The sequence below is a fragment of the Cervus canadensis genome, chromosome 12 (assembly GCF_019320065.1).
Source record: "Cervus canadensis isolate Bull #8, Minnesota chromosome 12, ASM1932006v1, whole genome shotgun sequence".
NCBI classification, from domain to species: domain Eukaryota; kingdom Metazoa; phylum Chordata; class Mammalia; order Artiodactyla; family Cervidae; genus Cervus; species Cervus canadensis.
Genome location: NC_057397.1, coordinates 9,047,007 through 9,073,183, shown reverse-complemented (window position 1 = coordinate 9,073,183; position 26,177 = coordinate 9,047,007). Strand labels below are relative to the sequence as shown.

Sequence of the window (26,177 nt, the reverse complement as noted above, 5' to 3'; positions counted from 1 at the left end):
CTGGAGCCGCGGCCCCTCCCGGCCCGAGTGGAGGCAAGGGTGTAAGGGGCACTGGGCCCCTCAGAGCAGAGCTCCCAGAGAGAGGCCGTCTCTGCCCCGTGAGACCAGGGCCTCCAGGACACGGCCACACCTGCCCTATCGGACCACAGCCCCCAGGACAGGGCTGTGCCCCCCCGCATGCGCCCTTGGAAAGGTCCAGCACTGCCCACCCCTCTGCAGGCCACCAGTTCCTCACCGCGGGCTCCTCCCACCCTGGTCCTACGAGACCCCATGTCACCAAACCCAAGGGACAATCCCCGTTCCCTTTACTTCAGACTGAGCCAGCAACCTCTACACACAGTCTCCGCTGTGCGTCCTGACCCTGAGCTGAGACCTGAGCTTCCCCTGGCTACCCCTAGCCCCTGAGGCCTTGGGGTCAGTCCTGAATACACCCCACCTCTTCCCCCCACCCCTGTGCCAGCCTCACCCACCAACCTCGCTCCCTGGGCAGGTGGCCTCCTGTTCCCACCTCCCCATCCACCCACCCCTGCCCGCCCCAAGTGGTCCTTGAGAACGTGTCCCCCAGTGGCTATCTGCGGCCTGCACGCCCGTCAGCGGTGCCTGGCTTGGTTGGCTCATCCCCCATGCCCGCAGCCACAGGCCCAGGCCCCGGCTCTCACAGCAGGGCTGTCCTGACCCGTGACCTCCATCGGTGGCTGGAGGGTCCTCCCGCCCTGCCCAGTTTTCCCACCGCGTGTGATGGGCCGATGCTCCCGCTTGCGTCCTCCCCTGAGAGGGCAGGAGGGGGGCCCGGCTGGCTCTCCCTGCTGCTCACACCCTGGTGGGAGCAGAGCACACAGCCGGGACTTGCTGTGGGTGGGCAAGCGAGGCCCTGCTGCCTGGAGGTGACCCCCAGGCCCTCCGTCCCTGTGGCTTACACCTGCAGACCCGCGGGCGTCTGGCCTGCCTTGCGGATGTGCGAGAGTCACTGCTGCCCCCCAGCCTGTGGCCGCCACCCAGTGAGACCCACCCCCCAGCCTCTGCCCTGCCCTCCGCCGCCTGTCTGTCCCCCACTGTCATTTGAAATGTGCCAGGACACGCTGTCCTCTGCTCAAGACCTCCCCCAGCTCCCTCCTCACTCAGGGGCCCACAGCCCCAGGGACTGCCCCCCGCCCCGAGCACTCCCCTCCAACCACACTCAGACCGTGAACCCCGCCTGGTGCAGCCCCACCTCACTCAGCACCCGGGCAGGGGCCCCACCTTATCCTGGTGCCCAGGAGGGGTGGCTCAGAGAAGGCAGCCTGGGGAGTTAGCTGGCCCAGCTAAGGAAGCCCCGCCAGGGACCTCCCCGGGGGCCCAGTGTGGATGGGAGGAGGCTCAGCCTGTGGTACCCACCCCCCGGCCAGCTCCCTGCAGGGAGGGGGGTAGCACCGGGAGCTGGAGTCGAGGAGCACTGGGGGCCAAGGTCTGTTCCCCTCTTGGGCAAATTCCCTCCCGGCCACCCAGAGCTGCGGTGCCTCCTCTGTGAAGTGGGCACCAGCGCCCCCCATGTGATGTCCACGGAGACCACAGGCACACCGTGCCCAGCATGGGGCCCCGCGTGCTCCTGGCACATGGGGGACAGTCATGGAGAGCTCGGCCTGCCCACCCATGGAGCCAGGGCCTTCGTTGTCTTCAGGATGCCTCCTGCCGGCAGGTGCTATTATGGGACTGTGCCTCAGGGGGCCTGGGGTTTGATGGACTAACTCACACTGGAGTGTGAGTGACTCATAGGTGTCCTCCCACACAGCAGAAAGAAACCAGAGTGGGCACAGATCACCCCAGTGAGAGAACAGGGAGTGGGCAAGGTGTCTCTGCAGGCAGGGGTCCCTCAGCCTGGACTTTGTGCTCCCCAGACCACCCATTCCAGGCACAACCCCTGCGGAATCGTACGGACACATCCAGAGTTCCTACCTCCCACCTCCCCCTATTGACCTCTGATCCACAGATCAAGGCTTGTGCTGAGCTGCCTCCTCCAGGGAGCCTGCTGGGATAAGCAGTGACTTCCCAAGTGTTGCACCTGGCTCCTTCACCAGGTCCTACCCTGCTGCTGCGCGGGTGCTGCTTTTCTGGGTCCTACCTCAGCCAGCGGCTGGAACTCATAGTGACCATCAAGCCCTCCCCACCCCCAGCCCTGGCAGCCCCGCTTGCATGTGCCAGCCCAGAGGAACCAACACAGGCGCCTCTCCTGCCTCCAGGTCTCTGTCTCAGCCAGTCCCTCTGACCGCACACTCGTCTGTCCCCCGGCTGACTCAGCCCCGTCCTTCAGGGCTCCCTTGAGGCACTGCCGGCTCCAGGAAGCCTCCTCAACCTGAGTCCTCCTCAACATGTGTTCCATGCCCAGCCCCCGTCTCCCCGTCTGGCCACTGAGAACCCCCAGGGCAGGCCCAGGTCAGCTCCATCCCTTCTGGGTTCAGGGCCTGGGGACTCCCAGGGGACGGATACGTGTCAGGGCAGAGCATGCCCGTTCAGCCTGCACCCCTGCCCACGGCTGCTCTCGCAGTATTGACAGGGTCTCGGGCTTGCTCAGCATCCACCAGGTAGTGACCGGGGCCTCCGGGGCGCCTTGCATTCCCCACAAAGCTGCGATAGCCATCTCCTGGCTCTCGGCTGGTGCCGCTCCCTCTGAGTCGGGGCCTCCGGCCCCGGGCCCGCCCCAGGCTGGGAAACCGGCTGTCCTTAGGACCTGGTGGTTCTTCACTGACCGACCCACCTGCCTGGGCAAAGCCACCAGGGCCCCTGGTGAGTCTGGGCCTGGAACTCCCCAGCCCTGCCAGGAAGTCCTCTGGCCTCAGCCCACCTGCTGACCCTTGCCGGCTCAGAGTCCATGAAGCCTACCAGAGCCTTGGCCGTCCACTCAGACCTCCGCCCGCTGCACCGCGGGCCCAGCTCTGTCCGGCCTGTCACCTGCCCCCACCAGCCGGGGGGCCATGCCTTGACGCCCCACTCTCATGCTCCAGGCTGGTCGGTCACTCGCTTTCAGGACGCGAGTCCCTCGCCGGCCTGCTCAGGCCCTGTGCTGGGCACAGGCACCTCCAATGGCCACTTCCTCAGCTCCAGGAGACGCCAGACCTCACCAGCCTCAGCCAGCCCAGCTTCGTCTCCTCTAGGACACCCTCTCCTCTGCCCGTGCACCCAGTCCTCTCATCTCCCCGGGCTGGTGTCTGACCCTGTGTGCTGCGGTCGGCCTCGAAAACTGTGCCACGGGCGGGTCCTGGTTCCCGGGAGGGGCTTCAAATCCCCCCAAAAAGCTGACAGCACTACTACCCTAACTGTCACCACGACCTCCACCCTCACGGCTCCCACTGAAACCACCACCAGCATCTGTAACATCACCGCCAACGTCATCGAGAACACAATCATTACCTCCGCCACTGTAACCACCAACATCAACACCAGCATTCCATTATTAACAGCACCACCAGCTTCAAGAAGGACACAATCACATCACCATATCACATCATCGGACCATCATTACCACTACATCATCACCATTTGTTGTTCAGTTGCTCAGTCATGTCCAACTCTTTGAGACCCGTGGACTGCAGGACTCAAGGCGTTTCTGACCTTCACTATCTCCCGGAGCTTGCTCAAACTCATGTCCATCGAATTTGTGATACCATCCAACCAACTTATCCTCTGTCGCCCCCTTCTCCTCTTGCCCTCAATCTTTCCCAGCAGCAGGGTCTTTTCAAATGAGTCAGTTCTTCGCATCAGGTGGCCAAAGTATTGGAGCTGCAGCATCAGTCCTTCCAATGAGTATTCAAGACTGATTTTCTTTAGGATGGACTGGTTTGATCTCCTTGCAGTGCAAGGGACTCTCAAGAGTCTTCTCCAGCACCACAGTTTGAAAGCATCAATTCTTCAGCACTCAGTCTTCTTTATGGTCCAACTCTCACATCTACACATGACTACTGGAAAAACCATAGCTTTAATCATGGACCTTTGTTGGCAAAGTGATGTCTCTGCTTTTTAATATGCTGTCTAGGTTTGTCATAGCTATTTTTCCAAGGAGCAAGTGTCTTTTAATTTCTTGGCTGCAGTCACCATCCGCACTGATTTTGGAGCCCAAGAAAATGAAATCTGACACTATTTCCATTGTTTCCCCATCTATTTGCCATGAAGTGACAGGACCAGATGCCATGATCTTAGTTTTCTAAATGTTGAGTTTTAAGCCAACTTTTTCACTGTCCTCTTTCATCTTCATCAAGAGGCTCTATAGTTTCTCTTCACTTTCTGCCATTGAAGTGGTATCATCTGCATATCTGAGGTTGTTGATATATCGCTCAGCAATCTTGATTCCAGCTTGTGATTCATCCAGCCTGGCATTTCTTATGATGTATTCTGCATGTAAGTTAAATAAGCAGAGTGACAATATACAGTCTTGACATACTCCTTTCCCAATTTTGAATCAGTCGATGTTGCATGTCCAGTTCTAACTGTTGCTTCTTGACCTGCATATAGGTTTCTCAGGAGGTAGGTAAGGTGGTCTGTATTCCCATCTATTTAAGAATTTTCCATTGTTGTGATCCACACAGTCAAAGGCTTTAGTGTAGTTAATGAAGCAGAAGTAGATTTTTTTTTTAATTCCCTTGCTTTTTCTATGATTCAGTGTATATTGGCAATTTGATCTCCAGTTCCTCTGCCTTTTGTAAATCCAGCTTATACATCTGGAAGTTCTCGGTCCATGTACTCTTGAAACCTAACTTGAAGGATTTTGAGCATAATCTTGCTGACGTGTGAAATGAGTGCAGTTGTATAGGGTAATTTGAACATTCTTTGGCATTGCTTTTCTTTGGGATTGGAATGAAAACTGATGTCTTCCAGTCCTGTGGCCACTGCTGAGTTTTCCAAATTTTCTGGCATAACGAATGCAGCACTTTCACAGCATCACCTTTTAAGATTTGAAATAGCTCATCAGGAATTCCATCACCTCCACTAGCTTTTTCGTAGTGATGCTTCCTACAGCCCAACCGACTTCACACTCCAGATGTCTGGCTCTAGGTGAGTGACCACCCCATCGTGGTTAACCGGGTCATTAAAAGCATCACCATTGCCACCACCAATACCATCATCAATACCACCACCATTTCCCCTCCATCAGCACTACCAGCAACACCAATACCACCATTATGTTATCAGCAGTATTGTCATCACTACCCCCTTCGCTGTCACCTCCACTGCCAACACTGTCACCGTTACCAACACTGGCAGCGGCAACAACAACACGACCCTTACCACCACCATGCCGGTCACGCCATCACAGCAACACCACCGCTGCACCAACATTATCACCACCACCACCAACGGCACATCGTCGCCAATGCGGTCACTCCTATCAGTCCCCTGATCACCGAGCTCACCAGCGCCACCTCCGCTGTGAGCAGTGTCACCGTGACTGCCATCACCGCTGAACCAGCACTGTGTCTGTGGACTGACACTAGCTGGGCACCGCCATCACCAACACTCAACCCTCCACATCCAGGGCACTGTGTAGGCAGAAACCGTCCTGCAGGAGGCCTCACCGCCCACCACGCCTGTCAATCACGATGGGCTGAACCCAGGCAACCTCACCATCACCATCATCTGATCCTCCACACTGCTGACCACACCCCACCCTCCAAGGTGAACCTCAAGGTCATTCCATCAAAGTCCTCTCTAGGCCAGGAAAGGGTAATGGTCACCCTGCTCACGCCGCCCTCCCTGCTAACGTGGAAGCTTTCCTGTCTCCTCCACCTCTTGCCATCTGCATCCTGAGTTGGTTCTCTGCAGAGAAGAGGACGTTAGTCCCTGCCAATACCACCAGCAAGCCACTGGGCAGCCTGCGGAGCTGGGGTTTCGATTAAGACTTTCCTGCCTCAGGAAACTAGCAACTGCACACCCCAAGCGTGGGGAAGCACGTGGCATGAGGAGGAGGCTCAGCTCACACCCTCCAGGCCCATCCCAGGGCAGGGACCCCCAGATCTCAGTGGAGGAAGGAGGTGAGCGCCCTCCCCACTTGTGGGCACTGTCCCACGCGCTCAAGGCCCAGCACTGACCTCCCTGATGCGCCCCCCTCCCTGAGGGAAACTCCAGGCTCTTCCTTATCCCTCACCCCCAGATCAGTGCAGGTGTGGGAGGCAGGACGGGGGGAGCCCCCTCTGCTGGGGGGCTCACACTCTGCTGGGGGCTCACACTCTGATTGGGGCTCATACTCTGCTAGGGGGTACACACCCTGATAGGGGTTTCACACTCTGCTGGGGGGTACACACTCTGATGGGGGGTTCACTCTGCTGGGAGCTCACACTCTGCTGGGGGCTCACACTCTACTGGGGGGCTCACACTCTGCTAGAGGAGCTCACATCCTGCTGGGAGGCTCACACCCTAATGGGGGGCTCACACTCTGATTGGGGCTCACACTCTGCTGGGGTTTCACACTCTGATGGGGGGCTCACACTCTGATCAGGAGGCTCACACTCTGCTGGGGGGTTGCACACTGATGGGGGGCTCACACTCTGCTGGGGGCTCACACTCTGCTGGGGGGTTGCACACTCTGATGGGGGGCTCATACTCTGATCAGGAGGCTCACACTCTCATGGGGGGCACATGAAGATACACAGAATTTTGGCAAGTCAGAGCTGGGGAGCAGGGGACCTGGGGGGCATGTAGGAGAACAGGAAGAGAGGCCTCCAGAAGCAGGTGGCTTTGAGGCTGGAGAAGAGGCACAGGGACCAGGGACAAAGGCGCCAGGCGTTCCAGCTGGCGCCAAGGAGTGGCGAGGGGCCCGTGGGGTGGAGGACTGCGGCTTGGGGAGCCGGGCTGCCTGCCAGGGCGGGGGCACTCACTGCCCCACGTTCTGAGCGCAGCTGCTGTCCCTGGGCCGTGACCTCACTGCTGTCTGTCCCCTCCAGGTCCCAAACCCAGCCAAGACAGGCAGGCCTGGACTCAGATGCCCCTCGAGGAGGGCAGGCTCAGAGCAGGCCTCTGCCAGGCCCCCCACTCCGCAAGCACACAGTCCAGGGGAGGCTCAGAGAAGGGAGGGGCGCTGGGGAAGGGGCTGGGGGTGGGCGGTCTCGCTGCTGAGAGCAGCACTGCACCCCTCCCCCGGCCCTAGCTCCCCACCCAGGTGGGGGTGCAGAGCAGGACCCCACCTCCCACCCACGCTCATGAAGGGCCACCAAAAGGCCTTCTGTGTCCAGCTGTCTCCCCTCCCCCACTGGCCCCCCTCGCCTGCCTTCTCTGCCCCCATCAGGAACCAGACGGCGTGGGAGAAATTGGGCTGGGAACCGGCCGCTGACAGCGACCTGGGGACCCTGCCAAGTCTCCCTTCCGCTTGCCCCCCTCGGCCTGCCCCTCACCGCCCTCTCCAAGGAAACCAGGGACTGGGGGTGGGGGGGGAGGGGCAAGGCTCTTAAAGGGATCAGGACACGCACTTGTGTGAGGACCCGGGGATGGGCCCGGGCCTGCGTCCTGAGTGTCCCCCAGGACAGCTGCACCCGCCGGGGGTGGGGAGAGAGCCCAGACTGGCGAGCAGAGCTCTGGGCCCAGTCCTCAGCCCGGCTGAGAAAGCTGCATGAGTGAACACTGGAAGGTGCCTGGAAGGGGCTCAGGCTTTGGAGAAGACCCTCCAGACTGGGGAAGTGCCTGCCCTCCACCAGCCTGTCCCAGCGTCTGCTCTCCCAGCTCAAGTTCCGGAGTGTAGGGGTGTCAAGAGCCCACTAGTTAGGGGAACTCCCAGCCTGACTCAATAGCAGCCCGCTGCAGGACTTCTCAGAGCCTTTACAGATGGCGCGAGTGTGGACCCGGGGGCATGAGACATGGTGGGCATGAAACGCTGTCCGCCCTGGAGCCCACGTGGGCCTGGTACTGGGCACAACACCTTCTGAGATGGGGGCGCAGCACCCAGGCCTGTCCTGTCCTGACGTCCCCACGCTGGGGCTCAGCCACACCATCTTCAAGTGCGGCCGGAGCAGGTGACTTCTGAGGGCCTGCCCTCTCTGACTTCTCTGCTCTGTGTGCCTCTCAGGTGTTTATTTTTAAAAAGGAAACTGCAAAACATTTGCAGCTTCTTAGAAAGACACAGGGAGCTGTCCTTTCAGAACCACAGACATGAAATCCGGGCGGTGCTTCTGGCCTTCGTCAACCCCGCCCCCACCAGCCCATCCTTCCAGACCCCCCTCCCCTCCCACCTAAACATTTAAGAATTCTGAAAAGACCCCCTTTCCCTCCCTAACTGCCCTGCCCCCAGGCCTTCACTGCCACTGGCCAGGCTGGCAGAAGGGTGTGGGGGCGTGGGGGGGCGGCCTTGAGCCTCTCTGTGAGCAGTCGTCCCAAGTGTAGACGCTGAGCCTGTGCGTGCAAGAGTGCGTGTGTGACTGGGGGCGAGGCAGGTGGAGGGTCTGCACTGTGGGTGGAAGCCTGACTCAGACTTTCCGAGAAGAGTGTGTCACATGCCTGATGGGTGCGTGTGTCTGCAAGAGGAGGCGGCCCTCCACACACAGGACACGTGCAGTTACATGTTACATGTGAGCACGCACAAGTGACGCCGGGTGAGATGCTGCGTCAGGGCTCAGAGTGTGCCCAGGGCCAGGGCTCAGTCCGGCTTGGTGTCTAGGCTCCTGCAGTGACGAGGGCCAAGACTGAGTCACGGGTCAGAAGCTTACCGCTTCTCAGCTGAAGGTCGCTAGTGACTCTCAGTTCCCACTGACACCTTCCCCCCACCCACATACACACAATTCTGCAGACATGAGACTCTTTCTCATCCAAACACATACAAACACAAGCCCACGCCAGCACAGACCTGATCCCTGGGCACACCGGTGGAAGCAACCTGGGGCCCTAGCCCTGGTCCCCGTTTTGGGTCACCTGGGAAACCGTTGGCTCCTCTGAGCCCTTTTACATGTGAGATGGCCTCACCTGGCCACGGAGGGAGGTGCTTCCGGCACAAAGCCTGGGCAGGGAGAGCCAGCTGCCTGCCTCCTGCCCCAGGCCCCCACCCCATCACTTCTGGGCCCAAGGCTGTCCGGCTCTGGGGCAGAAGCTTCGGTCCCTACCCTGAGCTGAAGCACCAACCTTCCAGAGCCTCGGCTTCTCCAGAAGTAACAGGCAGGGCTCCCAGGGACACCCCGGACTGAGCAGGGAGCTTGTGGGCACATGTCTTCTGGGGCACCTCCAATGTGGCCCAGCTGTTGGCACCTCCCCCCTGTCCAAAGGGCCCTGGGCCCAGGCACAGAGGCCTTGATAGTCCCATCTGTCCAGGGGGGACCAGGAGAGGGCAAGGGAGGCCTGGGGTGTGGGCAGGCCCCCACACCTGAGAAAGGAGGGGCCAGTGGAGGCCATGGCCAGACATGAGCGTCCCACGGGCCTGGCTGCTGTCCGCACCCCCATCCCCGCTCTGCTCCCACACACAAGCAGGTGGACTCCGGCCACAGGGACGCTCCCAGGGGACAGGATCTGCCCCGACCGTGCCCCGGGGACAGTGAACCCAGCACTCACTGGGCTGGCCAGGCCTCTCACAACCTGCTGCTCCCGGACAGCAAAGGGGATAGATGGGTCCACCTTTCTGGAAAGCAATTTACTACCAAGGCCTGGAAGTTGTCCAGGGATTTGATGCCAACGAAACAATCAGAAATGTGAGCAGAGCTATCCAAGGGCAGGGCCGCTGGGTGAATCAGGCACCCCAGGGGCTCCGGGCCACCTGTGAACAGACCAGTGGGAGGGTTTCTGGACGGTGGGGAGGGGCTCGTGCTGACGTCAGGGGCCAGACGGAGTGGACAGCAGCCACATGATGGCCACAGGGGCCAGCCTGGGAGCACGCGAGCCCTCGTTCTTGCCTTTTCTTTTTTTACCCTTTTCTGTCAGTGCATTTTGTGCAAAGTTTACACCGCTTATGAAATTCAGAGAAAAACAGTCTCTGGCAACCAGAGCCAGCGGGCTGGTTTCCTGGGGCTACGGGGTCCACCCCAGCGCTTCCCCGACGCTGTCCTCACACCCCGAGTGGGCAAGGGCGGTGGAGTCCGCGCATGGGCCTGCACTCTTTCACCACAGGGCCTTTACACTGTCTGTTCCTTCTGCCAAAATGCTTGTCCCCAGACACCCACGTGCAGTGCTGAGCAGGCCTCTCTCAAACACCACCCCAAAGAGGCTTCTGTGAACCTGCTCTCAGGCTCCTCACCTCACCGGCCACCAGATCCACTGCTTCTACTTCTTGGCATGTGGTGTGACCGGACAGTTTCACGGGGATCTGGATGTTCCTACTTTCCTGTCCTTCCGCACAGGGGACAGGAGGAGGCTGAGCACCAGGACCTCATAGAGCATGCTCTGTCAGTGGTCAGGAACCACTGAAGAGGGATGGATGGGTGGGTGGATGGGTACATGGGTGGGTGGGCAGATGGATGGATGGGGTGGATGGAAGAGTGGATGGGAGGATGGATAGGAGGATGGGAAGATGGGTGGGTGGGAGGGAGGATGGGTACATAGGTGGGTGGGCAGACGGATGGATGGGATGGATGGAAGAGTGGGTGGGAAGATGGATGGGAGGATGGGAGGATGGGTGGGTGGGTGGATGGATGGGAGGATGGATGGGAGGATGGATGGGAGGATGGATGGATGGATGGGAGGATGGATAGGAGGACGGGTCGGTGGCTGGGTGGATGGGTACATGGGTGGGTGGGCAGATGGATGGATGGGGCGGATGGAAGAGTGGATGGGAGGATGGGAGGATGGAAGGATGGGAGGATGGGTGGATGGAGGATGGATGGATGGATGGATGGATGGAGTGTGGATGCACAGATGGATGGGTGGAGGATGGATGGATGGGAGATTGGAAAAATGGATGGGCGAATGGATGGACAAATGGATGGATAGATAGGACGGGTGGGTGGAGGATTTTGATGGATGCATGGTAATCACATCCCTCCCCAACAACTTCCACAGGTCCACAGCCTCTACAAACTGCCCCTTGCAGCCTCCCTCCCACTCCGCACCCCTGCCCCTCCGGCTGCCCACTCTCACTGGCCATGCCTCACATTCCTCCTGTACCTTCCAACATCCACACTTTTGCTCAAACTGCTTCTGCCCGAGACCCCCCTCCCTCCGCTGCCGGGAGGACGTGTGCCCTTCACGTGTCGGCCACTCTGGGAGCCTCCCCTGACCTCACAGGACGCACCTCCATCCCCACGGCATGAGGGACGTTCCCCATGGCCCTGGGGCCGGCCTGGGGACTGGCAGTGCCAGGGCTGAGGGAGGCAGGCGGTGACAGTGACACGCGGCTCTCTGACACCCCCTCCCCAGTGGATACCGAACCCCTGGGGGGAAGGCCGAGCCCCCACCCGGCCCACCTGGGCCATCAGGTTCCAGCCGCCAAGCTCTCTCCTGCCCAGTCTCCCCAAACGCTGACCCTCCTTGCCTCTGAGGGCTGCCCCCACTTTAGGGCCTTTGCACAAACTCTTCCCTGTGACCACACGAGCCCCCATCTACCTTTCCCTCTGTCTCCCTGTGTCTGGGAGGAACCCTGCTCTGGGCGCCCATGCAGGTGCCATGACCCTGAATCTCAGCCTGGCCAGTCCAGCCCAGCGCCCGGCCCCCACTCATAACGGGAGCGGCAGGGCCTGACACAGGCTGGTGCCACGTGCCAGGCAGGGAGCGGGGCCCGAGACCCCAGGAGTCCTGGCCTCTGCGTCCCATCGGTCACCCTGGGTCTCACCCAGCTCTGTGCTCATGCCCCTTCCCCTGACCTGGCCTGGGGGACCCCTGCAGCCCTCTGGACCCGCAGCCATGGACCTCCCTAGGAGCGGTGGGAAACTGGCTGGGTGGGCTCCCCACGCCATCAGTGCTGGACCAGGCAGGGAGAGACCGTGCCTGACGGGAGGTGCGGGGGACGGTCAGCAGCTGGCCCCAAACCTGGAGCCCAGGCCCCTCCCTCCTGGCCACGGAGCCCGCCCCGGAGGCCACACGGCCAAGACACTTACGCGTCCGTCTCATCCCACAGGATGCAGGTCTGGTTGGTGGTGCCCTGGGAGAGACGGCGGAGTCAGGCCACCTGCCCGCCCTCAAGCCCCACTCGAGGCAGTGTCCACGCGGGGTCCCATCACCCCGCCTGGCGCCCTGCCTCTGCTGCCCCCCAGAGACGGCGTTTGCGGAGGAGAAACTGAGGCCCAGAGCGGGGAAAGGGCTGGCTCAGCCCCCAGCCCGCTGCGCGGCCTCGGGCAGCTTCTGTTCCCTCTCTGGGCGGGGCTGGGCAGCAGCGACCACTTCCGCTTAATACGAAATGGCCGCCAGAAGGTCAGGGGCACAGACAGGGCTCGGCAAGCACCTCTGCCCCACAGGCTGCGGGGTGATGACAGGGGGCTCCCGCCTGATGAGGGAGGTGCCAGGCGGGAGAGGCTGGGCACGGCCCAGCGCCGGCCGACACTGCCTGTCCTGGCTGGGGAGCGGGGCAGGTGTGGGCAGACTCTCGGTGGCCGAGGGCATCTCAGGCCCAACGGAGAGGCCGGGGAGGAGGGCGTGGTGGGCCTGCGGGGTGGGGGCACATGGCAGAGATAGTTCCGTCCTCTCCAAGGAGCGGCCGGGCTGGCAGCGCCCGGGAGCAGCGGCCTTGGACCTGGGTTAGGCTGCATTCGGCTCCTTCAGTCCCTGCCTGTGACCCCGGGCAAGTCCCCGAAGCTCTGCCAGCCACCGTCCCCGCCCGCCGCTTGAGCTGTCTCTCAAGGCTGGCCAGAGGCCGGGACGTGTGCGCACACGGGGACAGGTGGAGGGGTCCATGTGCGTGGACGTGCACACGGAGGGTACTCACGTTATACATGTGGGCGAACTCGATCTCCAAGGGTGTGAGCAGGGAGCGAGGCGGGGGCTTCACAGTCACCGAGATGACCTTGGAGTTCAGGACAGTTGTGTTCCTGGGGGATAGCCGGTGGGCCATGCTGGGGTCAGGAGCCCCTTGCCCCACCTCCCCTAGGCCTGGCCTCTCTAGCCCTCCACCCCCCAGACCCGGCCTCCCCAGGCCCCTCATCCCCCAGACCCGGCCTCCCTGGCCCCCACCCTCCAGACCCGGCCTCCCCGGCCCCCACCTCCCCCAGGCCCGGCCTCCCCGGCCCCACCTCCCCCAGGCCCGGCCTCCCCAGGCCCCCAGCCCCCAGACCCAGCCTCCACAGGCCCCCAGCCCCCAGACCCGGCCTCCCCAGCCCCCACCTCCCCCAGGCCCAGCCTCCCCGGCCCCCACCTGTGCCCTGATGCCCACCTCTGCAGGGCCAGGAAGCTGCCCAGGTTGCGGTAAAGCACGGTGCCCACCACGAACACAGATGAGTCATCAGCCTCTGGAAGACAGCACTGTGGTCGCCCTCCTCCCACCACCCCCAGGCCAAGGCCCTGCTGGGCAAGAGGAGTGTGTCCACCCCCGTCACCCAACCATGGACACAGCACTGCCCTGGAGCTGGGGTACTTCCTCGGTCCCTGTGAGTAACCCCTGAAAGCCAGGGGCAGGCAGGGCACCGTTTTTCTTCCTGGGAACTGGAGTCGCTTGCTGTGTGACACCAGGCAAGACCCTCTCCCTCCCTGTGATGAGGGGCTCCATTCAGCCAAGGTTTCCTGGGGCCTCCCAACATAGTGAGGGCAGAGAGGGCTTCCTGGAAGAGGGGGCAATCTCAGGAACACTGAGATTGTGTAGAAGAAACGGACACCGCCCTAGCCCTTGACACAGCACGTCAGAACTTCTGGAGTGCTTCTGGAGTGGGGCTGGGGAGTTCCTTGGGGGGCCTGAGAAGTTCTAGACACTGGGGAGCCCCTCCAGCCCCCTGAGGCCCTCACCTGCCAGCCCCGTGGAAAAGACGCTCTTGGACACAGTGACCCTGTCCTCCGGCACCTTGGCCCAGTCGCCTGTGGCCCGCCAGCCCTTCATGGGGAAGCTGATGTCGGTGGCTCCGCTGGCTGGGAGCTTGTGGATGCTGAGGACTGTGCGGGGTGGGGGGCGGGGGGAGGGGAGAGATAGCGACAGACAAAGGGAGACAGAGACAGAGCGGTTTCAGGGTGAGGAGCTTTGGCCCTGGGACGGGAAGTTGGGCGGGACCGTCACGGGGCTGCTCCTGGCTCAGAACAGACGCAGTGTTCGTGGGGCCACCCAGCCACACCACGCGAGGGGTGTGCAGGGGGTACACGGGTGCACAGGGCGTAGGGCATTTGGGTGCACAGGATACAGGGCTGTGAGTATATGATGGGTGAATGGGGGCGTGGGGTGTGCAGTGGGTGCATGGAGTGTGTATGTGTAGGGTGCAGAGGTGCTAGTGTATGAGCGGGGTGTACGGGAGAATGGGGGTGTGTGGGTACAGGGGGTGGGAGGGCTAACGAGGGGTGACGGGAGGAGTCCAGGGCCTCCTTTGGTGACAAACGGTGGGCCCTGAATGTCCACTGGCTCTGGACAGGCTCCCTGGAGGTGGAAGGTCAGGGGTCCTGGCCCCGGCCTAAGCCCCGCCCCAGGGGCTGTGGGTGGTGCTGGGTGGCCAGGGGTCCAGCCTCTACAGCAAGGTCCGGGGGCAGGCGGCTGAGAGCTGAGGTGGCCTCCGGGCCACACCCGTCACATGTGGCCACAGAAGAGCCCGCTTTCCAGCCACTCCCATCTCACCCAGAACAAGGGCCCCATCAGCCCAGTGAGAAAGGGACCCAGCAGCCTGGAGCCCCTGCTAACCCTGCCTCCAGGCTGGGCTCTCCCCACCTACAGGAGGACGCTGCTCCCACTCCCCTGGCCTCAGGGGTCTCCCCAGCTCTGGGGTCCTGAGCTCGAAGGCGAAAGGCAGGACCAGGGCTCTAGAAACTTCTAGCTTAGCAGGAGTTCATCCCTGCCTGGGGAAGGTACCCAGGTGCGTGCGAACGAGCACAGTGGGCCCAGAGGACACGTCCCCAGAGGCCCAGGAGTCTCTACAGAGGCGGTGACCATCGCCCTCCTCGGCGCTATGTGGACCACTGCCAGGCCCGGGCCCCACCCAGCTCCCCACTGTGAGAAGGTTATCTGGAGAAGTGCCCTGGAGAGCTGTTTAAGGGGACGTGGTGGTAATCGTTGAATGCAACTGCTGCAGGTCCTTGTGCCGACAGCCACCGGCAACCCCCCAAGTCCAGGCCCGTCTATGGCTCCCTCCAACCCCTCGAGGCCTGCACTGCCGCCTCCCCATTTGAGATTCTGTCAGTGCTACTGAGCTGGTTGTCGCCAAGCCCCTCTGACAAGCACTTCTGGGAGCAGAGTGCAACCTTGCCTTCAAATCTCCGCAGTCCCAGCACAGCGGGTCCTGGGGACAAGGCACTGTGGGCCCCCGACCCCAGGGAGGTAGAAGCTGTGGCTGGGGTTTCCTGTTGCACCCCATGACTCTAAATGTCCAGGGCCTGGTTTGGGTCCGAGAGCCCCCACGCTGACCCCCTCCCAGCATCACATCCAACCACTGTCAGGAGACTTAGGTCTGTGCACCTGAGGACTCATAGATCATCCTAGAACCTGGCCCGGGGGTCCCGCCAGAAACTGAGGCTCGAAAGCCCCGTCCAGGTGTGCAAGATGAGGCCTGGGAGAGAGAGGGCTGGGCTTACCCAGGTTGTCTGTCACCTGGTATGCATCCCGCAAGTCTTTCATGCGGAAGCCGATGACGTCCACGAAGTCCTCCACTAGCCGGAAGAGCTCCTTGGCATTGGGGCCCATCTGCAGACGGGATGGGGGCAGGGTCAGGGAGCCTCAAGATTGTGGGGGGCAGCCCAGCCAAGAATGCGCCAGAACTGAGTGTCACCCGAGTCCCCTGCCCCCCAGCAGGGACACAGCCTCTTGCTCCTCTGCCTCTTCCCGCCTCCTTCCCTCATCTGTTCCGTCCTGGACGAGGTCCCGCCGGTCACTCCCTACCCCGCAGGGCTCTGGACCTGACTTGGGAAGCGGAGTGGGACCTGAGTGTCCACCACCAATTTGTGGATAAGAACACTGAGCCCAGAGGGGCTGTGGCACTCCGGCCCATGGCCAGGTGTCCAGGTGGGAGGAGAGCACGGGTCTCTGGGCGCCGCAGCCCCTGGGCACAGGCGTAGCGGTAGGTTCCCGATCAGTGTGGGGGGGAGGCGGACCGTTCTCTCCAGGTGAGAAAGGACTGCCACGTTCCGGCCTGCACCCTATGGCCAACAAGCTTTCTCAGACCCCTCCCTGAGCCCCAAGCGTGAGCCCGTCATCTGACGGACGGGGATGCCGAGGCTCAGAAGGCTAAGTGACTTCCTGGAAGAGGACAAGCTGAGATTTGAACCCAAGACCCCACCCTGAGCCGGCCTGGGGGATGGGGAGTCACAGAGATGCCCACAGCCACCCCCAGGTGGGCAGGCGTACCAGCTGCGCCTCCTCCCACTTGTCCCGGTTCTCCTCGGCCAGCAAGTTGCTGATGATCTGGACAAAGTTCTGGAAGGAAGAGGAAGAACGGCCAGTGAAAAGGCACGTGCACTCGGTCTCTGCGACCCCAGGGACTGCAGCGCACCAGGCTCCTCTGTCCACGGGACTTCCCAGGCAAGAATACTGGAGTGAGCTGCCATTTCCTTCTCCAGAACAGAGAATAAGGTACCAGAATCATGGCTCAGTGTGACCAGGGGTCAGAGTGTGACCGAGGTCAGGGCTCAGTGCGGGACCCTGCTCAGGGTTCCGTCTGAAGTCGGGACTCGGTCTAAGGCTGGGGTAGAGAATGCCCTCCTGGGCGCCCACCTGCACATCCCCAGGGGTCGGGCTGTAGTACGCCCGGCGGAAGATCTCTGTCATGTTCCTCAGGACGTCGATGGTGGACAGCAGGTCCCCGCTGTAGCTGGTCCCGTCCTGGGAGATCTCCACCAGGGTCTGGATGACCTCGGAGACCCCCTCCCCGGGCAGCCCGCGCTGTGCCTTTGCCAGGTGCTCCCGGGTCTAGGCAGACAGGGTGTGGGTGCTATGACTCTGCAGGTACCAAGGGTCTCCCATGCCCAGAGGGTGCTCTGCAGCCCCCAGCCATGCTGACCCGTGTCCACGGAGTGTACCGCTGGGGATGCAGGGTTATGTCTGAGAATGGAGGGGAGAGGCGAGCCCTGGAGTGATGGGCGGGGTGGGGTGGGAGACCCCGGGGCCCAGCCTCACCATCATCTGGATGTTCCGGTAGTCAATGGACACACAGCGGATATAGGTGGGGGGCTCCCAGTAGGCGATGCCCTCTTCATCCAGCTCACAGCGTCGCAGGATGAGGCCTGTGGAGATGGGTGGTCAGCTCCATCTCCCACTTCTCAGGAGGATGCCCACGTCTGCTGCAAGAGTCCCACCCACCCAGCCACAGCTCCCAAGTGCCTCCAGCTCTCTTGATGGGACCCCCCAGCCCTGGAAGACACTCGCTCATGGCCGCATTCCCGGAGCAGAGCTGGCAAGGGGGCCAGGCCTCCGTCGACAGTTTTTCACTCAAAACATTTCTGAGCAGACGCTGCCAGCCAAGCACTGGAGCCTGTTAGGAGCCAAACCTGCAGGCATCCTGTGTGGAGGTTGAACCCTGGGCTGAGTGACGGGCTTCAGAGTTCAGCCCAGGGCTTCTCCCGGAGCCCCTTCCTACCCAGAGCCCTGGGGAGAACCAACAGCCCACCCCTGCCCCGCTCCACCTCTGGGGTCAGGGGGCCCCTGATGACCCTGGTGTGCTGCAGATGCTGGGCAGCCTTGGGGCTGACTGGAGTCAGGTGTGGACGGCCTTGAACACAGGCACAGACTATGACCCAGACCTTACTCCCAGGGAGCCAGGCATAGCTGTAATGACCCTAGGGAACTGCCAGGACACTGCCACCCAACAGGAGCCACGGGGCAGGACGGGACACCTGGTCCACAGCATGGTGCAGAATCAAAATGAGGGGTCACACAAGCAGACAAACGCTACAGAAGTGACACCATCCTGCAACTTGTGTTTTCACTTTACTTCCCTAGATTTGCAAGACGCTACCCAGACCCTGTATTATCCTGTAAACAAAACAGGGTATGGGGGCTGCAGCCACAGCCTCCACCACGGTCACCAGCCTTATCAGGGGGTGGGGAACCCAGAGCAAGCTCATTTTACAGAAAGAAATGGAAGTTCAGAGAGGGTAGGTACTTCCTGAATGTCACACAGCACACAGGGGCACAAAACAACACATGTTCCTCAGACAAGAGGGCAAAGGAAACCAAACCTTCACTGCAGAGCCCCTTCTGGGAGCCCATCCTGCTCTTCCCACACCTCATATTGCTCCATGGGGTGCATGGTGATCAAGACCACTGTGTCCAAAGCCGACTTCCCCGTGACTGGCCGTGCAGACCCAGGGCAAGGCTGTGGCCTCTGTGCCTCTGGTTTCCCACGTGTAAACATCGCACCAAAGGGCTTCATGCCGGCACTGGCTCCAGTGACTTAGGACACGGCGGCCCCGGGTCCCCATCCGCACCCCTCTGGCCTCGGTGTGCAAGGGGCTGCCTGGGCAGGGTCTGGGCTGCGTGCCCTGTGCTGACAGTTCTCGGGCGGGCCTCCAGGGGCATCTCGGTGCCTCCCACACATCCCGCAAGGAAGGGACAGGTGCCCCTGCCAGCCCCTGCCCCCTTGGCCCTCACCTGTGGCGTTGCGGGGACACCGGACCGCAGCCACCTCTCCGGCCGGGGTCTCCTTCCAGACCACAGCTCCAAAGTTGTCCTCATCACAGATCTCATGGGGCTCTGCCAAGGGCCAGAGACATGAGTGGGGGAGGGGAACGCAGGGAGGGTCAGAGAGCTGGCAGCAGGGTCAGGAGGGCCCAGATGCCACGGGACATCCACCCTCACAAGGCAGTTGTCCCCCAGCTGCGCCCCGAGGGCCTCCCCCACCACTCGGGTTGCGCCTCCTCAGGGTCCAGCTGTGGGGCAGAGTGGGGACACTCACCGGGACACCGCTGGGTGCCACACTGCCGGTATTCATCCTGGGGGCCCTGGCAGGCTGCTCCCCCGAAGAAGGGCCCCAAGCAGGCGCGCTCCCTCCGCTGCGTGCCACCCCCGCATGTGACGCTGCAGCCGCCCCACGACGCCCAGGCCTGCCACTTCCCATCCACTGCAGGACACAGCCACGCATGGAGGCACGAGGATGGGGACGAGGGGCGTGCAGGAGCCACAGGGACGCAGGGGCGGGGAGCCAGGAGCGGAAGGAAGTTGACACCAGGGAGGGGAAGGCAGAGCTCAGCTTGATACAGGATAAGAAAAGTGCCTCATGTGCACTGGCCCCCAGGATCCCTCCACCGCCACCACATCCCTGGGGCCTCGTTCCAGGGCCCTCCAGCAGCCCCCAGCCCGCCAAGTGACTCAGGACCGCAGGTCCCCACCCACAGGCCCCGGGGCATGGCCTGACCTGGACACTGCTGCAGGAAGCAGTCTCGCGTCTCTACCCAGTGGCCCTGGCACTCGGCACCCCCGTACGAAGGCCCGTTGCACTCGCGTGTGCGCTGCTGCCGACCCTGGGAGCAGCTGGCGGAGCACGTGCTCCAGCTGGACCACTCGTTCCAGTTTCCATCCACTGCCCGGCCCAGGGGAAGAAGGGGACAGGAAGCCAGCGTGAACAGCCAGGGTCCACACCCCACCTGGGGCACAGGTGTGAGCACCCCACAAAGTCTGAGGCATGGGTGACACCCAAGGAGGCCCCAGCACCCCAACACCCCTGGCGCACCAGTGAGAACGTCCCAGGTTCTCTTGCCTACAGCCTGATCACAGCCTGGGGTTCCAATCTCACCTCTGAGGCCCCAGCAGGTGGGTCTGAGTGGGCAAAGTTGGGCTCCGGGGGCTGGCCGGTGGCCCATTGCGTCCTTCCCTCCTCTGCCCTGTCTCACCCCACCCAGCGCCCTCCCTCTCACCTACCAGGGCACAGAGCGATGTTGCAGAACTTGGTTTGCTTTTCCGGGCCCTCACAGGGGTTGCCTCCAAACTGGGGCGGCCTGCAGGTGCGCGTGCGGTCCCGGAAGCCGCGACCGCAGGTGCTGGAGCACAGGCTCCAAGGCGACCACTCGTCCCAGGCGCCGTGCACTAAGGAGGGAACATAGTGCTCTGCGACCCCTGTCCGGCCCAGCCGGCGGCCGAGTCACCTGCCCTGGACGCCTCGCCCCAGGCCCTGACGCCCCGCCCCACCCCTGACGTCCCGCCCCGACACCACGCCCCTACCCGGCGCCCCGCCCACCTGGACACACGGCCGAGTTGTTGCAGAGCCGCTGCTCCCGCAGGGGCCCGCTGCACTGCGTGCTGTAGGAGGACGACACGCAGAAGCGCGTGCGGGTCTGCCAGCCCTCGCCGCAGGTGCTGGAGCACACGCTCCACGGGGACCACTCCTCGGCCGCGGGGTCACCTGTGGGCCCAGACCTACAGCATCACAGGCCTGCTGCTGCGCCCGTACCTGTGCTGCGGCCAGACCCCCAGGTGGCCGCAGCAAGGCCCGTGAGCTCTCCCTCCTTTTTTTTTGTCTCGACAGGCCCCTTCACCTCACACCATTTCTCCTAAATCCAGTGTGCCTGGAGACCAGCGCCTGGCACCTGAGAGGTTAGTCTAATTATGGGAAATTATTACAGTCATTACTTGGAATCAGCAGCAATTAATAACGTACAGTGTTTGTCCAAAGACCTGATACCCTGGAACCAACTTTCCCCAATTCCCAGCTTTAGTGCGTTTGCTGTCAGCCCCACCCAGACGCTGCCACTCACCTGTCTGCGGGGCCGGGAACCCAAAATGCTGCAGGTCGTCCCCCAGCTCCTCACGCCGCCGGGCATCTGTGGACCGCAGGGACTGGCTCCTGGAGTTGGTGCGGCCAGCGGCTGCAGGGCGGGTCCAGGTAAGCACCCAGGCCCTGGCCTGCGGCTCCCGCCCTGCAGCTCTAGAGGGGCGCTCTTGACCCTTTGCCCCTCAGTCCTCAGTCACAGTCGGGCCCAGGCTTGCCAGCACCAGGGCCACTTGGTCCCACTGGGCAGCTGAGAAACCTGGGACCAGGGCACCCTGGTCTGGTGCCAAGCCCTGTCTGGTCCAGACTCCCCTGTCCTGCGCCCCTCCCTCTCTTCCCCCGGGGCCCGCAGCGTCATCCGCAAGGCACCAGGTGTAGATGGCTGCTGCTGTCCCCTCCTTAGCATCCCGCCTGCAGTCCTGCGTCCCGCGGCCCAGCCCAGACACCACAGGGCCCTCCCCAGGCTTCTGAGATGAGCTCCTCTCCCCAGGAAAACTCATCGGGGAAGAAACAACCCGAAGAATGACAGTCTCATTATAACTTGATTTAACTTTATGGAAGCAGCTAAAATATGCATGAGGTCATTAGAGAGCCTTATTAGAGAAATACATCCTGGAGGCAAGATGCAGCTGGGACAGGCAGCTCTGGTCAGGGCTGGGGATCGGGGTGGAGGGAAAAGCCTCACTGACAGCCTTCCGCGTGCACCCCAGAATTCCCAGTCCGCAGGTGCTAAGACAGCCACATCCAGTCTAACACCCGGTCCCGCCCCTCCTCCTAGGCCGTTGCTTCTGATGCCACCCGGCCTGGACCAGGAGTTGGCCCCTCCCTTGGCTAGGCCCCACCCCCTGACCCCGCCCCGCCCCACGTCCCGCCCCTCACAGCCCTAGCCCGGCCTAGCCTGGCCCCAGCACCTTCCCTTGTCCGGCCAGACCCAGCCCCCGCCCTTTTCCCCACCTGGCCCGGCCCGGGCCCCTCCTTCTCCCCCGCCGCGACTCCGCCCGTCCCACCGGTCCGCGCACTCACGGCCGCAGGCCTTGCGGTTGCACAGGCGGCCCTCCTCCAGCACCCCTTCGCAGCCGCCGCCCTCGATACCCGGCGCCGGCAGGCAGGTGCGCGTCCGCGTCTGCAGGCCTCCGCCGCAGTCCCGCGTGCACTCGCCCCATAGGGACCACAACTTCCAGCCGCCTGGTGGGAACCAGAGGGCAGAGTCAGGGCCGGGGTCAAAAGGCTGCGATGTCTTTCAGGCAGTGTCTCAGGGGTCTCGCAGGGGCCTGAGGGTAGAGCGGCCCCTGCGAAGAAGCCTGGGCGGCGTAACCAGCGCAGCGCCCTGGAGGGTCAGCCAGGAGGCGAGAGTGGGCCTGGATGAGGTTAGCGATGGGGTGCGAAGCATAGGCGGCTGGCAGGGCAGGGGGGGCAGAGGTGCGACCCGAGTTCCCTCTGGGGTCTCAGTGCTTTCTGGCTCTGTTTACAGGCTCCCAGGCCAGGGTCTCCACTGACTCTGAATTTAGGTTCCCAGTGTAGCGGCTGGACCCAGAGCTGGAGCCCCAGGCAGGTCTGAAGAATGAATGAGTGAAAGGCACCCCGGCCACCCCAACAGCTGCCTTATTCCAAGGGCCCAGTGAGGGGGTGGGGGCAGAGGAGGCTTCTACTTGGCACAGAGCCTCAGCCCCTGCAGATCCCCTCCCCATGGTCCTCAGTCTAGACTTGTTCACCCTCCCCCCATGATCTGTGTTGTGTGTTCATTACCCCATCACTCAGGGACACCAGAGGCCCCATACCTGGTGGCCTAGTGAGGTCTCACACCCTGGGCCCCGCCAGGCCTCCCCTCCCCTAGACACAGCAGAGACTGGCCTCCAGGTCCCTCTGGCCACCCTCCTTCAGCCCTCTCACGGATCTTCATCCCGGCCCTGTCCCCTCAAGCATCATGACTGCATGTCCCTGAAGGTCTGAGCCCCTTGGTGGCCCCAGTGCCACCGAGGACAGTAAGAGCCTCCAAGCACTGGGGAGCCACTGAGGGGTGAGGAGCAGGAGGCCAACATCTTGGGCGAGAGCTGGGCTGCACTGATGGCTTCAGGGAGGGGCTGCTTCATCCAGGCATTCAGTCCACAGGCCAGACAGCTCCCGCCCTGAGGGACTCTGGTGCCGCCACCCCATTTGTCCTCAGGAACTCCAGGGCCCCTTGCTTCCAGCACAGCAGGGTCAGGGCAGACCCAGCAAGGGCACGTGCAGGTCACCAAGTGCCTACTGTGGGCTGGGTGCCCTGCACGCAGCCCCTGACACAGCCCCCAGGAATGGGGCAAGGAGAAGGCACTGCCAAGGCCTGGCACTGGGAGTCACCCTGGAGCTGGGCCGCTGCCCCACCTGGGGCGGGAGCAGGGGAGCCAGGCTGGCCAAGGGCAAGTCACGCCTGGCCCGGCAGGAGAGTCCTTGTGGCCTCTCGGAGCCTGGCTTCTCTGGGGAGCACGTGGGGTGAGAAGGTGTACTGTGCAGATCCCTAGGGTGGGTGCTGGAGCCGAAAGATGGGGCTCACGTGGTGGCCCCACCACCCACTGCCCTGGGATGGTCAGGTCCACCCCACCCTGCCCTCACACCCTCCACCTGAGGATGAGGGCGCTTCTTCCCAAGTCTGCAGCCTATGATGGCAAGCAGCAAGAAACGACGGGGAGACCACAGGTGTGGGGTCTGTCGATGCTAGAAAGTCCCACTTTGTGTGTGTGTGTGTGTTTTGGCACATTGCCCAGCGTGTGGGCTCTTAGTTCCCAGACCAGGGATATAACCCGAGCCAAAGCAGTGAAAGCGTCGAGTCCTAACCACCGGCCCGCCAGGGAATTCCTCCAGAGAACCTGCTTTGATGTGCAGCAAGTTGGGCGTCCAGGTGCTGGGTTCTGTGGAGGGCCACTTGAAAGGTGTCAGCTGTCCTGTGCCTGTGCTGGGAACTGACCAGCAGGGGGCGCCAGAAGCAAATGAATGGCAGGCAGGGAAGGGGGCCCAAGTCCCACAAGAAGGCAAGGTTCATTCACCTTCCAGGTCCCCAAGCCATCAAGGATCCTTCTCTGCCCTCACAGAGCACCCCCTCCCAAGCGTCTCACCTCCCCTGGAGCCCAGAGAGGCCTCAAGGGCACACAGAAGTCAGGCCTCCTGTTCTCAGACCTGCCTTGCAGCTGGGACACGCAGGTGGGTGGGGCAGGAGGGGCCGGCTTGGATCTGAATCACGTGGTCTGTGGTGGGCATGGGCCCTTCTGTGCCCCTCCTGCACACGCAGTGCAGAGGGGCCCAGGGAGGACCTTGCCAGGGTTGCAGAGGAGAGGCCGGGCTGAGCTTTGCAGGAAGCCTGGTTCCAGGGGGCCAAGGGCCCTGGTTCCGAGCCCCTCCTGGGCCTGGGCTTGATGCCCTGTGCTCCCACCGGGGCCTCTCTGCCCCCGTTGTCCAGGTGAGAAGACTGAGCCTGCCCTAGTGACGGAACGCTTGTGCTCCCCCAGTCAGGAGGGGCTGAGTAGGTTGTTGGACCTGGCCCCCCACCCTTCAAGGCCCGTGCTCCCCCAGGGCCGGCCCTCAGGAGGCATCCTGGGCAGCAGAGTCCTGTCTTCCCCACTTCCTGTCCCCCCTCCCTGCTCAGCATCGGATGCCTCAGGAACCTTGAGTCCCAGTCCACCCAGGAACCAGGTGTGGACCCACTTACAGCAGAGGAAACCAGGGCTCAGAGAGGGGTGGTCCAGACAGTCGGGAGCTGGTGAGGCTCTCCCCACCCCACCCCACAGGAAGATCTGCCCTGGAGTTGAGGAGGCAAGCAGGCCTGAGCCTCCCCAGGCAGGTGGCCCCGGGGTCCCACGGCTGGGTAGGAGCCGGAAGCATGGAGGCTGCCACACAGACATGACTTGGTTTTGAGCTGAAAATGCCTGTGTCCCAGGGCTTCGGGGTGTGTGGCAGCTGACCAGGGCCCAGGGGAGTGGGTGGGGGGCCTGCAGGACAGCCCCCCTGTGCACACTGCCCGTGAGTGGCTCTGAGGCTGCCCAGACACGGGGCCCTCACTGCCGCCACTTCAGGCGCCTTCCCTCGAGGCCCGCTGGTCGGCAGGAGCCCCACAGACACCCCCATTTGATAACAAGGGGAGCCGGGACCAGACCCCCAATCAGATTCCAAGCACTGCCCCTGCGGCCCTCAGACAAGGCAGGCTGCCAGCACCGCTCGCCGACCTGGGGCTCCAGGTCCCAGCGGTCTCACTGGCTGAGCCCCCGGCCTGTCACACTGACACGGAGGAACAGGGAGGCTGGAGTTGGGGGCCGGCCTGGCTGCAGAGACACAGCAGGCCCATCCTCCTGTCCCCCCTGCTGCCCCAGCCCAGCCCCCGTGTGGAAGCCTGAGTGACGTGGAACCTGGCAGTGGGCGGGAGAGAGAGGGTGTCCAAGCCAGGCTAATCGGAGGATGCCACTTGGTTCCCATGGCAACTGCTGCAGAGCTCCGTCTTTCAGGATAGACTCAGGTTAGGCCTCAGCTGCCAAAACACCCACTATTTCAGGGCTGGTTACCTTGGTGACCCAGGTGGCGGGGACGTGGTGGGGGGGAGGGGAAGGAGGGAAGGGTCATATCAGGAGAGGACAGGCAGGGGGTCCACTGGCTCAGAGGACAGACTGCCCCCCGGGCCCGGCCCTGACCCTGCTCATATGCTGATTCCCGGTCCTGATCACACACGGCCTTGATCCTCATCACAGACTGACTTCTGATCCTCGACACAGGATCCCTGTCGCATACCAAGCCCGGCCGCTGATGCACGCTCGGCTAACGGCAGCTGCGGTCTTTGTTATCATTTTTACCGTGTGTCGTCACACGTGGTTGACACCTGATAAATGTTTGTCAGGCAAGCGCATCCAAGACCAGAGAATCACCCAGGCAGGTGTCCTGGGGCCCGCAGGGCTGAGCACGGAGGGGCTCAGGCCACCCTTTCCTGGGTGGCCACGGGGCTCTTGGGCTGGGTGGGCTTTGAGGGGGCAGCAGAAGAGTGGGCAAGGTTGGGGGGGTGGGCTGCCCCTCCAGGCCCGGAAAGAAGCCGCCATTCTTCCCAGGCTCAATGCCCCCTCTGTCTGGAAGCCTCATTTCCATCTCATTAAGGGATGAATAGAGCCAATTAATGGCCGCCAGGCAGCCTTGGCCACCCAGGAGAGAGGACACACGGTGAGGGGGCTCCAGGCCTCCTTCCCACCCCGGCGCCCCAGTCTGGAGGCTGTGGTCACCCCAGTCCCGGGGTCCCTGCACCCCAGTGGGCTGCGGCGGGGCACCCAGGGAGGCCGTCTTCCTGCTGGGCCTCCCTGCCTCCCGGGTCCCCTTTGGAGGAGGCAGTCTGCACTTCCCATCTCGTCCAGCAGAGGTCTCCCCAGTCCAGCATGTCAGGTAGCACCGCCTGTTCCCGCCCCGCCCCTGACTGTCAGGCTGGGGTCCCTACGCAACCACAGCGCAGTCCAGCCCCTGTGAGGACTGAGCCCCCAGAATCAAGGCCTG

The 26,177-nt window shown here is 62.7% G+C and overlaps 1 protein-coding gene across 9 annotated transcripts in view; it reads right to left on the bottom strand.

The window, feature by feature from the left end:
- ADGRB1 (adhesion G protein-coupled receptor B1) overlaps positions 1 to 26,177 on the bottom strand; it is a 75,404-nt gene that overhangs the window by 30,666 nt on the left and 18,561 nt on the right. For 7 of the 9 annotated variants that reach the window (XM_043483970.1, XM_043483972.1, XM_043483976.1 and 4 more), the window contains exons 3-17: positions 21,708 to 21,869; positions 20,671 to 20,781; positions 20,154 to 20,318; positions 19,838 to 20,002; positions 19,335 to 19,508; positions 18,876 to 19,040; positions 18,572 to 18,673; positions 17,099 to 17,205; positions 16,697 to 16,891; positions 16,331 to 16,399; positions 15,562 to 15,670; positions 13,801 to 13,944; positions 13,235 to 13,310; positions 12,791 to 12,893; positions 11,967 to 12,010 (exon numbers count right to left, since the gene is read on the bottom strand). In XM_043483970.1, the coding sequence (XP_043339905.1) occupies positions 11,967 to 12,010; positions 12,791 to 12,893; positions 13,235 to 13,310; positions 13,801 to 13,944; positions 15,562 to 15,670; positions 16,331 to 16,399; positions 16,697 to 16,891; positions 17,099 to 17,205; positions 18,572 to 18,673; positions 18,876 to 19,040; positions 19,335 to 19,508; positions 19,838 to 20,002; positions 20,154 to 20,318; positions 20,671 to 20,781; positions 21,708 to 21,869 (1,891 nt within the window). The remainder of the gene's footprint in view (positions 1 to 11,966; positions 12,011 to 12,790; positions 12,894 to 13,234; positions 13,311 to 13,800; positions 13,945 to 15,561; positions 15,671 to 16,330; positions 16,400 to 16,696; positions 16,892 to 17,098; positions 17,206 to 18,571; positions 18,674 to 18,875; positions 19,041 to 19,334; positions 19,509 to 19,837; positions 20,003 to 20,153; positions 20,319 to 20,670; positions 20,782 to 21,707; positions 21,870 to 26,177) is intronic. The other 2 variants (XM_043483973.1, XM_043483978.1) reach the window with 1 other exon arrangement.